The sequence below is a fragment of the Ranitomeya variabilis genome, chromosome 5 (genome assembly GCF_051348905.1).
Source record: "Ranitomeya variabilis isolate aRanVar5 chromosome 5, aRanVar5.hap1, whole genome shotgun sequence".
Classification (NCBI taxonomy): Eukaryota; Metazoa; Chordata; class Amphibia; order Anura; family Dendrobatidae; genus Ranitomeya; species Ranitomeya variabilis.
This window is the reverse complement of record NC_135236.1, coordinates 55,647,248-55,664,144: the sequence shown is the minus strand read 5'-3', so window position 1 is coordinate 55,664,144 and position 16,897 is coordinate 55,647,248. Positions and strand designations below refer to the sequence as shown.

The following is a 16,897-nucleotide window of genomic DNA, read 5'->3' as shown; positions in this document are numbered from 1 at the left end:
CTAAAACTGTGAAAAAACTGTAATCACAATTTTTATAAAAAAAAACTATATATATATATATATATATATATATATATATATATACACACACACACACACACACACACACACACACACACACACACACACACACACACACACACACACACACACATATATATCTTGTAATTTTCACACGGACCACTGGGGCTTTTTATTAGACTTTCTAAAGAGTTTTCAGCAGGCTCCTTATCAGCAGAGGCAGGATTACAATGACAGGTAACCTCTCTATACACTGCTAATAACACAGGATCCACCAATCACAATAGGTCACGTCACTACATCCCCCTTTGCCCCCGCTCATTAGATGCCTCAATTAAAAGATGGGATCAGAGTCTGACCATTGTGGCTAATGTACATGTTAATTTCTTGGGGGAAAAAATTATTGGAAAATTGGTAAAATAAAAATTAGTGGCCAGTTTGAAAATTGCAAGATTTCTATTTTTTTCTTTTATTAAAGATTGTGGTAAGGGGAAGGGGGGGTTGGGGAATTGCCAAAAATTTAGAAAAAAGCATTTAACACAGAACTTGATTTAAACATGGGTTCATTTTTCTGATGACACATTCCCTTATCATTTCCCATAAGTAAGTCCCGTTTTCTGTCCCTAGGTGCTGGCCAGCCTGCGAAGTGTCCGGAATAATTTCACCATCCTCGCCAATGTTACAACGCCTACCAACAAGTGAGTAGTCGCCCTCGTCCGGCACCTGCGGAGTGAGAAGTGCTATGGTTCCCATTACTCATTAGGGCCTCTTCCAGATTTCTGTTTTGCAGTTCTTCAGATGTTTTTCGTATACTCTTTTATACAGCATATACATCTTTTTTTTTTTTTCTAAAAATTGTCCAGATTCTTTTCCGGCCCAGATTCCGGATTAACATATTTTCTAGAGCACCAGATTCCAAATTAAAGGAATTTTACTGTTTTTGTTGTTTGTTTGTTTTTTTTTTATCATTAGCAGCCAGTGATGATGTGATAATGGAAGATTTCATCCTAACCCTCTCATCGTGACCTATTGTATTTTTTTTTGCCAGGCGCTCCCCTGTATTGCCTCAGCAAACGGTCTGTAAAGCCACTCTCTCAGGTAAGACATAGCAAGATGGATAAGATCGCATCATGGTCAATGAGTGCGTATTTAGGGTGCAGTTGCATCTGCGCCGTCCCTTTGCCTATAACCGTACCCCCACAATGCCTCTAGATTTGCAATGAAGCTTCTCGTACTTCAGAGCTGCATTCACAGTGCTGCTGGTTATTATTAAACTCCGTCGACAAGATTGCCGTAAGACACTTTCCTAACAGCTAAGATCATATTCACACTTCCGTTGGATCCACCACAAATTCCATAAATATTTTCCCAGAATATTAATATTTACCTTTTTTTATGTCTTCTTCTACAGAGGAGACGTATCAGCAGCTAGCCAAAGAGACGTTAGAAGAACTGGACTGGTGTCTAGATCAGCTGGAGACCGTACAGACCTACCGCTCTGTCAGCGACATGGCTTCCAACAAGGTAAGAGACTGGAGCACACACACACATCTCCTGCCATCGTGACTACGGGGGTCCCTGGAGATCTCTGGAAGGGATCCTTTAATTTATTAAAGCCAATTCTCAAATGCCCTGGTCCCCTATTTTCTAGAGCTATTATTGGCTTAAAAAATCCCTCTGAAGGACCTAGCATGTAATGCAGAAGTTCCCCAGTGGAGGCACTGCAGGGGAACCGAACCCATGCTACCAGGGTCACTCACCATTTCCTGCTGATCGGGGGGGATCCCAACAGCAGGACACCCTACAATCAGAGAGGATTCCATGTGATAATTCATTAATCCTCTGGGGGCGCTGCAAGAATATTGAACACTTCAGGTCTGGTTCATAGCTGAGTATTAAAGAACACCTAGCAAAAAGGGGTTGTGCAATGTGCGGATACCTTTAATGTTGAATAATCTTTGATCTATGTGAATTGGGATAAAACTTTTGTACTTATAGAGGAATTCGTTGTGCATCTTATTTTTTTTATTTATTTAAAGTTGTTTACTGCACATTTCTGGGTTTTGTTGTTCTTGGTATGTGTTGTCAAATGTTTCTTGTTCTAGGAGGTTATTAGTGCTCCTAAGCGGTGTTATACTAAAGGTTTACTGGATGTAATTAGAATGGTGACAACACTTTTGCATATTATACTTTTCTGTATTAAATTTTTATGCTGCTGAATACAATGCTGCCGCTGTTGTTGTAGTTCCTGCCGCTGTTGTTGTAGTTCCTGCTGCTGTTGTAGCTGCTCCTGCTGTTGTTCTTGTTATTGCAGTTGTATTTGATTGTTATTGTAGTTGCTGCTGTTGTAGTTGCTGCCGGTATTGTTGTTGTTGCTGCCAATGTTGTAGTTGCTGCTGTTGCTGTAGTTGCCGCTGTTGCAATTGCCACTGTTGTAGTTGTTGTTGTAGTTGCTGCCACTGTTGTAGTTGCTGCTGCTGTTGTTGTTACTGCTGTTGCTGTAGTTGCCGCTGTTGTAATTGCCACTGTTGTAGTTGCTAACACTGTTGTTGTAGTTGCTGCTGCTGTTGTTGTTACTGCTGTTGCTGTAGTTGCCGCTGTTGCAGTTGCCGCTGTTGCAGTTGCCACTGTTGTACTTGCTGTTGTTGCAGTTGCTACCGCTGTTGTTGTAGTTGCTGCTGCTGCTGTTGTAGTTGCTGCTGTTGCTGTAGTTGCCGCTGTTGTAATTGCCACTGTTGTAGTTGCTGTTGTTGCAGTTGCGGCCGCTGTTGTAGTTGCTGTTGCAGTTGTTGTTGCTGCTGTTTTTGTTTTTTTGCTTTATATTTATGGCAAAATATCTAACATACAGTAATTGTTATGATCCAGCTGAGCTACATAGCCAAATAATTGTAGAAACAGTAGTTGCTGAACTCAGTGGGCAATCAAGAACAGCAGAGACAAATTTGGGGCTGATTTTCTAATCCTGCCTAATTTTTAGACAGCGTAACTTAGACTAGACAGTGTAAGATTGTCTATCACAGGGGCTCATTCTGTCATTCTGGAAGATACATTTGGCGCATTCTTACATGATCTAGTTTAAGTTTGCGCCATCTATCGGTTGGCAAACTTGGTGGTAATAATTTGCTCCCAAATTTTCCATATGGTGTTTGCTTTTCAGGATGCAAAAAAAAAGTGTCTTAACACACAAGAAATGTGCATGGCTTGTAGGGCAGTGTCATCCAGAATTGCGTGCACTGACCTTAGGAAAACGACCCAAATTTAGGCATAAATTTAGATATGAAAAAGGGATAGGCTCCATGGATGGATAGATCGATGGATCCAGACTGACGCAGGACAGAATGACTCAGAGACTAGATAGATTTTGGATAAATTGGCTACGGCACATATTAGATACTGTCAGAGGCACAGTCATTTTTGGTCCGAGGCCCACTTGGCCAGATTCTACCCCTCTAAACATTAAAGGGGCATTCTGATGAAGAGAAGATGAGGGGTCCACCCATAACCGCTGCCTGGCATTTTGTAACACCCACAAACTCAAGCGCAACCCACCTTACCCACTTATATCTGGGATGCCAAAAAGACCTCCTATATCCGGGTGTCAGCAATGGCGAAGGGTCCTGAGTTGTGCCCCCCTGTCACAGCATAGATATAAGTCTGTACTATAGACTGTGTCCTATTCAATGACCTTGCCCTCTAAATTTGACACTTGGGACAGAGGACGCACGTGGGTCATAGATAGCCGACGTCAAATTTACCCTTTTACCCTCCAGCACTCTTAACCACTGAGCCACTCCTGGATACTTTATGGGGGGGAATAGGAAAGCTACAAATGATCCCGAGGAACAACCTGAACAACAAGAATACGATGAGGAGGAGTAATAACAAAAGGGTCTGTCACTAAGAGAGATGGCAGTGATTTGTCATTGACGGTGATAGATTTGGGGGAGAACTTGAAGGAAGGGGCCGGGTAAACAAACCTGTCTTTTTTTTTTTTTTTTATCCTCCTTCTTAAAGGAGCTGATGTTATTTTTATTTATCTGCCTAGTGCCGTGGTAAAAATAATAATAATAATAAGTCACAATAGCCCCTTTTCTTAAAGGAGATGAGGTTCCCTGCTCTGGCTGACGGTGAGGATGTGCTGCCTAGAAGCTCGGCGTCTGCTCTTCGCTCCCTCCCCCTCCGCTCTCCTCCCCTCCCTTAGCATTTTACATCACATCCCTGCCTACTGCAGTATGCTAGATGTAGGAATAACGGCGGATATTGGCAGACAAACGGCCCTACAGGAGGAATCTCCAGCCTAGGAGAGAAGAGGGCCACCTTCCTGCTCATCCTTCTTCTCCACCATCCATGTGCTAGCGTCCTTGCCTCCTCCATCACCACCCAGGCTGCGGCTCGGATTTGGTACCCAGGAAGGATGCCGCGATAATATGCTACCTCCTCTTTTCCCCTTAAGGATGCAGGAAGAGGCCTTATCTTGCAGTTTCTTAGGCCCTCCGAAACACTGACTTGTTTTCCTTTCTCCCCCCCCCCCCTCCCCACATCAAGACACGGAGGAAGAAGAAGAAGAAGACGACAAGGGGTGGGGGGGTGGGAGGGGGCGCCGGGCAATCGCTAAAGGCTTCAAAGATGTAAACCACAAATAAAAAGGAGGAGAGAAGCTGCAGAATTTTTTTTTTCTTTCTCCACACCTCTTGGTAGTGATGGGTTAAAAGCACCGGCCTAGCTGCATTTCGGATTTACGTCCTATTGTTTGCTCCACTATTAATATTGACTCATTTTTGGGGGGTGTCATGTGTGTCCCCTTTCTTTATATCTTAAGAGCCCGAGAGGGTTTATAGAATTTTTGTTTTTTGGAGAGGTTTCCAGGACTCTATGGAGGGGAGGAGAAGAAAAATACCAACAGTCCCTCGTTTACCTCCCACATGGCTATCTTCACTCCTGAGCCAATTAATCGGTCCTCTACCAATTTGGGGATTTAACTACCCCCAATTTATTTACCACCCAAATTCCATGAACCTACTGTGAAAGCAAGCAAGGTAAAGGGTAAGGAGACAGGTGTCCTCAAACTACGTCCCTCATCTTCTCTCAGTGTGTGAGATTTCAACAAATCATCATTTTTATTTTATTTTATTTTTTTTCCGATTTGGAAATATTACTTTAATTAAACATTAGTCAACTTTACGGACTGGGAAGATTTTGAGAATATTTCAACTATCACCCGAAACACAAAAGGAATTAATCGTTTTTTTTTTTTCCTAATTTTTCTTCTTCTTCCAATTGCAAATTTTTTTTTGTTCCTTTTTTTTGAGGATTATGATTTTCAGCTGATTTTGGGATTGTGATTAATATCTACGGCAACTGGATTCGATCTACGAATTTGCATAAGGATATACAATTTTTATTTATTTTTTTTAAGAAAACTTGGCCTGTTTTTGCGGATTGTGGATATTTTGGCCTCGTCTGTTTCTCGCAGACTGGATTCCCTCGGATCTATCCATCTAGGATTGAAAAATGCCCTTAGTAGATTTCTTTTGTGAGACATGCTCCAGACCTTGGCTGGTTGGATGGTGGGACCAGGTAATCCATAATATACTTTTTCTTGATCTGTGTTATCTTCTGTTGAATCTGACAGGTCAACCGCGCGTGTTGGTCATTCTGATTGGCTACTTTTGAACTAGTGACATCACAATGGCAATGATGTCATCGGGTAAACATGAGGCCAACCCACAGCTTTGCCCTTTACGTGTGTCAGTGGAAATTTTATGGGTTCCTTAGTTTTGACCTTGGGGACCCATAGGGCAGGGGACCTTACCTCCTTTATAAAATCTTACTTTTTACATAGTCATTGCCTATTTAGACCCCATTGCATTAGAACATCTTACTTTTTTTAGACCTTGGAGGACCGACGGAGGCCGAAACCATAAGCCAACCCTTGATTTTTCTTTTTCAGTATTGACGTTTTTTACATTTTTTTAGTATAGTCAGTGTATTATGCCCATTGTGAAGTCTTTCCATCCAGTATATAGAGGGCTCCCTGTGTGGAGCTGCTACTTCCTGCAGACCGTGCTTCGAGTGTCAGCTACTGGTGACCTTGGACAAGTCACTGGATGTAAACAGTGCCCGGAAGAGAAAAGACTTCAACCACTATATCCATGTACTATAAAAATCTGTGCCATACTGTTCCCAGCAATCCATCCTCGTTCTAATTCATTGTCATTATGAATACTGTCAAACATTATCTGATCATCGAGTCTTCACCTGAGGGACCTGCAGAGATGGGGTTTTTTTCATACGTAGTTCTTCGATAGACCTGAAAATAATGGACAACACTCCACTGTGCTCCCAAAGATAAACAATGCTACATAGTGTGGGGGGTTGTCACTGGCAGGTCGTGAGAGGGATACCCCTGATATAGATTTGATGGATAAAGTAGAGGACAACCATGACTACTTCTGTCTGTGACGAGCCTACATATGATTGGTCTGTGGGCAGCTGATTCTTCATTTTTCGAAAGTTGTTCTTTTGTGATCGGATGGACACAGTTTAATGGATGAATGCAATAAATGGGTTGATCTATGTTTTCTGACCACAAGATTCTGAGTGGCCTCCTGCAATGTCTTCAGCTAAGATGCTCCCTGAAAGTTCTCACGTAGGGTTATCCAATCTTCTAACAAGATTGGGATGTGTGTAGTTTATGGAGGCCACGAGGCATGGCCCAGAGCAAGCTGACATGGACTATGAAGCAGAATTATCTTCTGTTAGTGCAAGTGTAGAAAACTTTATTCATGTCCTGCCATGTCCTGCCTTCCTTCTTGCCTTTTATTTCTTATTTTATTTATTTTTTCACTTTATAATCTCCTTCGTTCTTGTCTTGGTCCTCTTTCTCTTATCATCTTTGTCATCATTTTCCTTGTTCTTCTTTTCTTTCTTTTTTGATCAGAATCTTTTTATTAAACCGTTTTCAAATAATTACATCCACAGAGGAACATTTCCCCAAATTAATCATATACAGAAATAGAAAAGATGGTAACCCCCCTCCTCCGCTCCCTTCCGAAACACAAGTCCTGGAACAGTTTTTTTTCTTCTTTTCTTAGTGCTCTTTTCTTTCTTCCTTTTCGTCACCCCTTCTTTCTTTGTTGTCTTCTTTTTCTCTGTCATCTTCCATCTGCTTATTTGTCATTTCATGCTACTTTTGTCATCTACTTCTTTCTTGTTGCCATCATCTTCTTCTGCCATTTCTCTATCATAGTTTTTGTTGTTGTCTACTTCTTTTTCATCTCCTTCTTTTATGTTGTTGAGCTGTTCTTTTACTTTCATATTTGTCATTTCTTCTTTTTCTCTGTCTTCTTCTGCCTTTTTCTTTATTTGCTGCTTTTTTCTTCTGTCGCTGTCTTCTTTCCTCCATTGGCTTCAGCTACTTCTTTCCATTGTCGTCATTGTCTTTTTTCCTCTGCCATCTTCTTTCCTCTGTCGGCGTTGTCTACTTATTTTCTCTGTCGACGTTGTCTTCTTCTCTTCTCTGTCAGCGTTGTCTTCTTTTCTCTGTCAGCGTCATCTTCTTTTCTCTTGGCGTCATCTTTTCTCTGTCGGCGTCGTCTTCTTCTTTTCTTTGTCGGCATCATCTTCTTCTTTTCTCTGTCGGCGTCTTCTGTCTTTTTCATAGATAGATTCATAGTTTAGTTGAAAGAAGATACAATTCCATCAAGTTCAACCTATAACCTAATTCTTATTTCTTTTCCCAGCAGCCTATAGTCTAACATGTTGATCCAGGAGAAGACAAAAACCCCATGAGGTAGAAGCTAATTGCCCCATATGCTTTCCCGACCCTACATACAGAAATCAAACTAGTTCCCTGAATCTTTTATTCTTTCTTCTTATGACTTTTTGCTTTCTTCTGGCATATTTTTTTTTTAATCTATCTTTGTAAACTTCATCTATCTTTTTGTCATCTTCTCATTGTTCTTTCATCCTCTTGTCTTGTTTTTTTCTTAAGTTTTCTCTATCTATTTTCTTTCTCGTCATCTTTTCCTTCTTTTTTTTTTGTCTGTTGCTTAACCTCAGGAGAGAGGACTGTGAAACCTCAGGTCTGATCATTATTTATAAGCAAATGAGTCCAGCTCTGATTTGCAACTTACAAAGTTGGACCCACCTAGAGCTCTTCTCAGAGCGGCTGTCCAAGCCGAGAAAAAACATGATTGGAACATGGAGCTGGTTTTCAATACCAAACATAGCCCATAGACGATGTTGCTGTTTTTGAAAGAACAACGGATAGGGCGCAGCAGAGCGTGTCTGACCCTTTGTTTCAGTGTTCGGTGAGGGTCTCAGCACTTTTATGAAGCCATAGGTGCACGTTAATCTCTTCTTGGTGAGCCAGTATGGTCCTGACCCTTTGTTTCAGTGTTTGGTGAGGGTCTCCGCACTTTTATGAAGCCATAGGTGCACTTTAATCTCTTCTTGGTGAGCCAGTATGGTCCTGACCCTTTGTTTCAGTGTTCGGTGAGGGTCTCCGCACTTTTATGAAGCAATAGGTGCACTTTAATCTCTTCTTGGTGAGCCAGTATGGTCCTGACCCTTTGTTTCAGTGTTCGGTGAGGGTCTCCGCACTTTTATGAAGCCATAGGTGCATGTTAATCTCTTCTTGGTGAGCCAGTATGGTCCTGACCCTTTGTTTCAGTGTTCGGTGAGGGTCTCAGCACTTTTATGAAGCCATAGGTGCACGTTAATCTCTTCTTGGTGAGCCAGTATGGTCCTGACCCTTTGTTTCAGTGTTCGGTGAGGGTCTCAGCACTTTTATGAAGCCATAGGTGCATGTTAATCTCTTCTTGGTGAGCCAGTATGGTCCTGACCCTTTGTTTCAGTGTTCGGTGAGGGTCTCAGCACTTTTATGAAGCCATAGGTGCACTTTAATCTCTTTTTGGTGAGCCAGTATGGTCCTGACCCTTTGTTTCAGAGTTCAGTGAGGGTCTCGGCACTTTTATGAAGCCATAGGTGCATGTTAATCTCTTCTTGGTGAGCCAGTATGGTCCTGACCCTTTATTTCAGTGTTCGGTGAGGGTCTCAGCACTTTTATGAAGCCATAGGTGCATGTTAATCTCTTCTTGGTGAGCCAGTATGGTCCTGACCCTTTGTTTCAGTATTCGGTGAGGGTCTCCGCACTTTTATGAAGCCATAGGTGCACTTTAATCTCTTTTTGGTGAGCCAGTATGGCCTGCTGCAATGAGGGTTGCTGGGCTTTAGAGGACTGGCTCTCTGGATAAGTGACATATTTATCTGGTTTTCTTCATGTTTTGAAGCCAAGTGTCATCTTTTAAAATCAATAACATCAAAGTGTCCGTAAGTCGATGATCATGCAATGTGTAAGGGTTCTTTCACACGTCGGTGATTTTTCTCCAAGGCAAAAAACTTTGATAATCAGTTTGGTCATTGTCAGTTTTTACCTTCAGAGTTTGGTCAAAGTTTCATCGGTATGTCGCAAAAGAAACAAAACCTATCAATCAGTCCATGAAAAACTGATGGCATCTGAGTTTTTGTCTCCTTTTTTGTAACGGACCCATACACTTGCCCTGGCAAGTTGAAGCCGACATTTGGATCAATATGTACATGACATGTTCCCGTGACTTTGTGTGGACCACTCGGTCTCAGGAAAATGTCGGACATTCATACAAACAAGTACTATCCATGAAAAACATAAACCGACGTGTTAAACAACCCTAAAACCAGATACACAGCTTCAGGGGATGACAAGTACCTCCATGAAGTGTACCCCCCTAGGATATCTATACCTACTTGGACACATATACTGGAGGCTGAGAACCAAGGCTGTCAATAGTCCAACCAAACCTAAACTTTTCCGTTCCCGCAGGAATATTCCACTAGATAGGATGTCGTGTTAGAACAGTCCAAGCTCTCTTACAGTTTTTAGGTAAAGTAGATGCTGCAGGGTCAACATGGGTATAAATGGTGGAGTTCCCTGAGCTTTGTGCCAAGTGACAAATACAGAAATATTCACCCCTCCAAGGTCGTATTGCCTATGGACAGTATAGTCCGTAGATTGGTTTTCATCAGGGACATTTTAAGCTAAAACATTTAATCTGAAGTGAAGTCTGAACTTGATCCAACCGGTCAACATCGAGTACAATACGGAGAAGAATGGCAAAGACCGGAAAATAACTTTACTCCCAAGCTCTCATGGTTTTCCCCTATATGATCACATGTAGACTGTGGCAGGTTTCCCCTATATGATCACATGTAGACTGCGGCAGGTTTCCTCTATATGATCACATGTAGACTGCGGCAGGTTTCCCCTATATGATCACATGTAGACTGCGGCAGGTTTCCTCTATATGATCACATGTAGACTGCGGCAGGTTTCCCCTATATGATCACATGTAGACTGCGGCAGGTTTCCCCTATATGATCACATGTAGACTGCGGCAGGTTTCCCCTATATGATCACATGTAGACTGCGGCAGGTTTCCTCTATATGATCACATGTAGACTGCGGCAGGTTTCCCCTATATGATCACATGTAGACTGCGGCAGGTTTCCCCTATATGATCACATGTAGACTGTGGCAGGTTTCCCCTATATGATCACATGTAGACTGCGGCAGGTTTTCCCTATATGATCACATGCAGACTGCGGCAGGTTTCCCCTATATGATCACATGTAGACTGCGGCAGGTTTCCTCTATATGATCACATGTAGACTGCGGCAGGTTTCCCCTATATGATCACATGTAGACTGCGGCAGGTTTCCCCTATATGATCACATGTAGACTGTGGCAGGTTTCCCCTATATGATCACATGTAGACTGCGGCAGGTTTCCTCTATATGATCACATGTAGACTGCGGCAGGTTTCCCCTATATGATCACATGTAGACTGCGGCAGGTTTCCTCTATATGATCACATGTAGACTGCGGCGGGTTTCCCCTATATGATCACATGTAGACTGCGGCAGGTTTCCTCTATATGATCACATGTAGACTGCGGCGGGTTTCCCCTATATGATCACATGTAGACTGCGGCGGGTTTCCCCTATATGATCACATGTAGACTGCGGCAGGTTTCCCCTATATGATCACATGTAGACTGCGGCAGGTTTTCCTCTTCCTTGTGCAGCAATAAGTGCATCTAAACATTTCTGACAATTGTTGATTAGTCCTGTCAATCAGCTTGGAGGAATTTTAGCCCATTCGTCTGTGCAAAACAGCTTCCCCTCTGTTATGCCGGTGGGTTTCTCCCATGAACTGTTTGCTTAAGTTCCTTCCACAGCATTTTAAAGGATTTTCTATAACAACTTGTCAGCTTTAGGTCGTTGTCTTACTGCTTGGCCCACATTTTCTTGAAATTTGGCTCATGGACAGATGTTCTGACGTTTTACTTAAGGATTTGCTGGTATAATTCAGCATACATTCTTCCATCAATGACGGCAGCCTTTGTCGACCTGATGCAGAATAACAGGTCCAAACGATATTTCCTCCACCATGTCACACAGATGGTATGAGATTTTTTTATGCAGTATTTTTCTTTCTCCAAACATAACACTTCTCAATTAAACCAAAAAAACTATTTTTTGTTGTTCACTTGTCCACAAAACAATGTTCCAGTAGCCTTCTGGCTTGTCCAGGTGAGCTTTTGCTAACTGCAGTTGAATAGCAGTGCTCTTATTTTAGGCAGTTGTTTTCTCCTTGCAATCCTGCCATACATGATATTGTGCAGTGTTCTCCTGATACCTTTAGTTGCTTAGAAGTTACCTTGGGTCCCTTTGTGACTTTCTGGATTATCATATGCCACGGTCTTTCATGGCCGAACTCTGGATTGGTGTTTTAATAAAGGTATTGAATTTCCCCCATTTGTACACAATCTGTCTGACTATGGATTGGTGGAGTCCAAACTCTTTATGGATGATTTTGTAAGCTTTACCATCCTGACGAACATTAACAACTCTTCTTCTGAGGTTATCAGAAATCTCATACCTTACGGTCATCCCATTGATTGTAAACATCATCCTTCAATTTCACCTGCAAATTTTCTGCTGCTCCTTTCGTCCAATGTAGTTTTAGGTCAAATTTATGCAGAATTATGGAAAACCGGAAGGGTTCACAAACTTTAAAAAGTAGATATGTAGATAATACAACACTTTGAAGCCTGGACGATACTTTTACGCATCGATTGGTCTCCACCAAGCCCGGTTATAACTTCACGATCATCTTGGGTAGATTTATAATTGGGCTTTATTACACCGTTCTAAAAGGTTTTGCAGAGACTCTGACTTTTCTTTTATCTATCACCTGATTATACTTTTCAATAACCTTGTCACATAGTTTCTTGGAATATACTTTTGTTTTCATGGTGTCATTATTCCAGGAAAACCGTGATTACGACTGGGATGATGAATATATCTGTATTTATACTACAATTACTTGAGTCATCTGGTAATATCAGCACTCAAAGGTGTGTGTCTTGTATGTAACTGCGGGGACATTGTGTAATGAAACGGCAACGTGTGATTGTCAGGTGAATGTCTGTATATACAGTGCCTTGAAAAAGTACTCACACCCCGCAAACTATTAAATTATTCACGTTACACTCACAAACTTGAATGTATTTTATTGGGATTTTATGTGATATTCCAATGGTGATGAGCGAACCAGTGAATGTTCGGGTTTGGCCAAATATCTAAAAAAAAAGTTTGGGCTCCATCCAGATTATAGGAGGCCCAAGCATCCATTGTTTGCCACGCTGTCATGCATGACAACGTGGCAAATATGGGATCTGATCGGCACCAATATCATTACCGCCGGTCACAGAGCTGCGGTTCCCATGTTGTCAGAGGACTGTGTGAGCCAGCAGCTATGACTGGCGGTAAAAAAAAGTTACCTCCAGTCACAGGCGTCGGCTAATGAGAGAGTACTACTCCCATCAGCCTATGACTGCTTTCACTGATAACATCGAGAGATGGGAATATTCATAAGTCGATGCTATGAATAAATAATCATAAAAAAAATGACGTTTGGTCTCTTCTGTTTTTGATAACCAGCATAGGCAAAACTGACAGCTGCGGGCTGCAACCCTCAGCTTTATCATGGCTGGTTATAAAGAATAGGGTCCCTCACCTTTTTTGAAATTATTTAAATGATTAAAAAAAAAAAATGGTGTAGAGTCCCACCTATTTTTGACAACCAGCCAAGCTAAAGCAAACAGCTAGGGCTGGTATTCTCAGACTGGTGAGGAGCCATGGATATTTCCCCCCCCCCCAGCCTAAAAGTAGCAGCCCACAGCCACTCAAAAGAGCCACTTTGCCTGGCTCTTTCCATGTGCCCTAGTACGGTGGCAAGTGGGGTAATATTTGTGGGGTTGATGTCAGCTGTTTTATGACATCAAGCCCAAGGGTCAGTAATGGAGAGGCGTCTATAAGATGCCCCCATTACTAACCCCATAGTTAGATCCCGGCTCTAGCTCTGCTGCGAATGTGAGCCGAGTGTCATGCTACTGTTCTCTGATTCTCTGTCATGAGCGAATTGCTGCACAGGTGCGGAGGAGACGGAGAAAGTAACTTCCCCATCTCCTCCATGGTCTGACTCTGTATATAGCAGATTGCACTGGGATGACATCTGAGTGCAGTCAGATTTATTTATTTGATGGTGTGCGATTTTTTTGCAGTAATGCTTTCTGTTTTGGTCTATTAGTTCAGTCCGATGATTCACACGCACCCATAGACTTGTATGGGTGCTAATGAGCCAAGTCTCGTTGCCAATCGCAGCATGCTGCGATTATTCTCTCATGCCGAATCGGCATGAGAAAATCACATATTTAACTGGGCTAATAGATTATCAGGCCTGAGCTGTGGATTTCTGTAGCTCCTCCAGAGTGACCATGAGCCTCTTGGCTGCTTCTCTCATTAGTGCTCTACTTGCTTGGGAAGCCAATGTGGCTGGATGACCATGCCTTGGTAGGTTTACAGTTGTGACATTCTCCATCCATTTTTGAATGATGGATTGAACTGAGCTCCATGAGATGTTCAGAGCTTGAGCTATTTTTTATAACCTAACCCTGCTTTACTGTTCTCCACAACTTTATCCCCGACATGACTGGTGTGTTCTTTGGCTTCACAATGCTGTTTGATCCCTAATGTTCTCAACCAAACCTTACTGCGTAGATATTACACACAGGTGGACTGTTCATGTGGTATAAACATTTTTCAATGAACTGTGTATGTGTGTGTGTGTAAAATATATACTGTACTTGGCAACTTGAAGCTCCGAGTTGCCAAGCGACAGCCTCAAAAAATTGATGTTTTAGAGATAATGTGCAAAGAGGAGTGGAGCAAAATTCCTCCTGACATGTTCGCAAACCTCATCATCAGCCACAAGAAACGTCTGACTGCTGTGCTTGCCAACAAGCAGTGGGCAAACTTACAAAATCAGCAAGGGATCAAATACTTATTTCCTCCAACGTAGATAAATAATTACACTGAATAATCACACTGCACTGTATAATGATATATCTATATATACTGATCATAATCACACTGCGCTGGATATTGATATATCTATATATACTGATAATAATCACACTGCACTGTATAATGATATATCTATATACTGATAATAATCACACTGCACTGTATAATGATATATCTATATACACTGATAATAATCACACTGCACTGTATAATGATATATCTATATATACTGATAATAATCACACTGCACTGTATAATGATATATCTATATATACTGATCATAATCACACTGCGCTGGATATTGATATATCTATATATACTGATCATAATCACACTGCACTGTATAATGATATATCTATATACTGATAATAATCACACTGCACTGTATAATGATATATCTATATACACTGATAATAATCACACTGCACTGTATAATGATATATCTATATATACTGATAATAATCACACTGCACTGTATAATGATATATCTATATATACTGATAATAATCACACTGCACTGTATAATGATATATCTATATATACTGATAATAATCACACTGCACTGTATAATGATATATCTATATATACTGATAATAATCACACTGCACTGTATAATGATATATCTATATACACTGATAATAATCACACTGCACTGTATAATGATATATCTATATATACTGATAATAATCACACTGCACTGTATAATGATATATCTATATATACTGATAATAATCACACTGCACTGTATAATGATATATCTATATATACTGATAATAATCACACTGCGCTGTATAATGATATATCTATATATACTGATAATAATCACACTGCGCTGTATAATGATATATCTATATACACTGATAATCACACTGCACTGTATAATGATATATCTATATATACTGATAATAATCACACTGCACTGTATAATGATATATCTATATATACTGATAATAATCACACTGCACTGTATAATGATATATCTATATATACTGATAATAATCACACTGCACTGTATAATGATATATCTATATATACTGATAATAATCACACTGCACTGTATAATGATATATCTATATATACTGATAATAATCACACTGCACGAAGGACTGCGTGTCTGAAACGCGCGTCGGGGTGCACACTAATCAGCCGCTGGCAGCCTGGGGTCATTCCCTTGCTTTACCATTGTAAGTAACTGGCATTTTTCCATAGGCACATAGCACTTTTTGGCCTTTTGGCCATTTTTTTGCACCTTATGTATTCTTAATGGTGGTTTAACTCTTGCACATAGCACTTATGTATATTTTCTTCATGGTCACTTTGATATTTGAGAGTGAATTGTTTGGAGTTCTTTTGTGATATCCTTATATCACTGGCACAAATTGATTTTTATACACATAATTTTTATATATTTTTATATATTATTTTTTTATTATTTATTATTTTTTAGTGTGTATATTGGGATAATGTGCCATACATGCTATAACTCATTATGAGGATCTGGCTTGCCCTTATAAGTGTTGCGGCTTTTAGTGTGCACAAAAATCTTTTTACTAATATATGTATTTTTATATTTAATTTTATGTCTATATATTTTCAATTAATGTTTGTCACTATTGTCACTTAATAAAATAAATTCATTAATATTATCAATATTCCCTGTTCTGTTCTTATTGGTTCAGGTCCTTACGTTTGGTTTCTATTATCAGAGTATATAGATATATCATTATACAGTGCAGTGTGATTATTATCAGTATATAGATATATCATTATACAGAGCAGTGTGATTATTATCAGTGTATATAGATATATCATTATACAGTGCAGTGTGATTATTATCACTATATATAGATATATCATTATACAGTGCAGTGTGATTATTATCAGTGTATATAGATATATCATTATACAGTGCAGTGTGATTATTATCAGTATATATAGATATATCATTATACAGTGCAGTGTGATTATTATCAGTATATATAGATATATCATTATACAATGCAGTGTGATTATCAGTGTATATAGATATATTATTATACAGTGCAGTGTGATTATTATCAGTATATATAGATATATCATTATACAGTGCAGTGTGAATATTATCAGTATATATAGATATATCATTATACAGTGCAGTGTGATTATTATCAGTATATAGATATATCATTATACAGTGCAGTGTGATTATTATCAGTATATATAGATATATTATACACTGCAGTGTGATTATTATCAGTATATATAGATATATCATTATACAGTGCAGTGTGATTATTATCACTATATATAGATATATCATTATACAGTGCGGTGTGATTATTATCAGTATATATAGATATATCATTATACAGTGCAGTGTGATTATTATCAGTATATATAGATACATCATTACACAGTGCAGTGTGAT

The 16,897-nt window shown here is 40.1% G+C and overlaps 1 protein-coding gene across 9 annotated transcripts in view; it reads left to right on the top strand.

Annotated features, from left to right (window-relative positions):
- Nucleotides 1-16,897, top strand: part of PDE4A (phosphodiesterase 4A) — a 903,909-nt gene that overhangs the window by 853,162 nt on the left and 33,850 nt on the right. For 8 of the 9 annotated variants that reach the window (XM_077262038.1, XM_077262037.1, XM_077262041.1 and 5 more), the window contains 3 exons: nucleotides 649-719; nucleotides 1,070-1,119; nucleotides 1,433-1,545. In XM_077262038.1, coding sequence (XP_077118153.1) covers nucleotides 649-719; nucleotides 1,070-1,119; nucleotides 1,433-1,545 — 234 coding nt within the window. Of the gene's footprint in view, nucleotides 1-648; nucleotides 720-1,069; nucleotides 1,120-1,432; nucleotides 1,546-4,123; nucleotides 5,599-16,897 lie in introns of those variants that run through there. The other variant, XM_077262045.1, reaches the window with a different exon arrangement.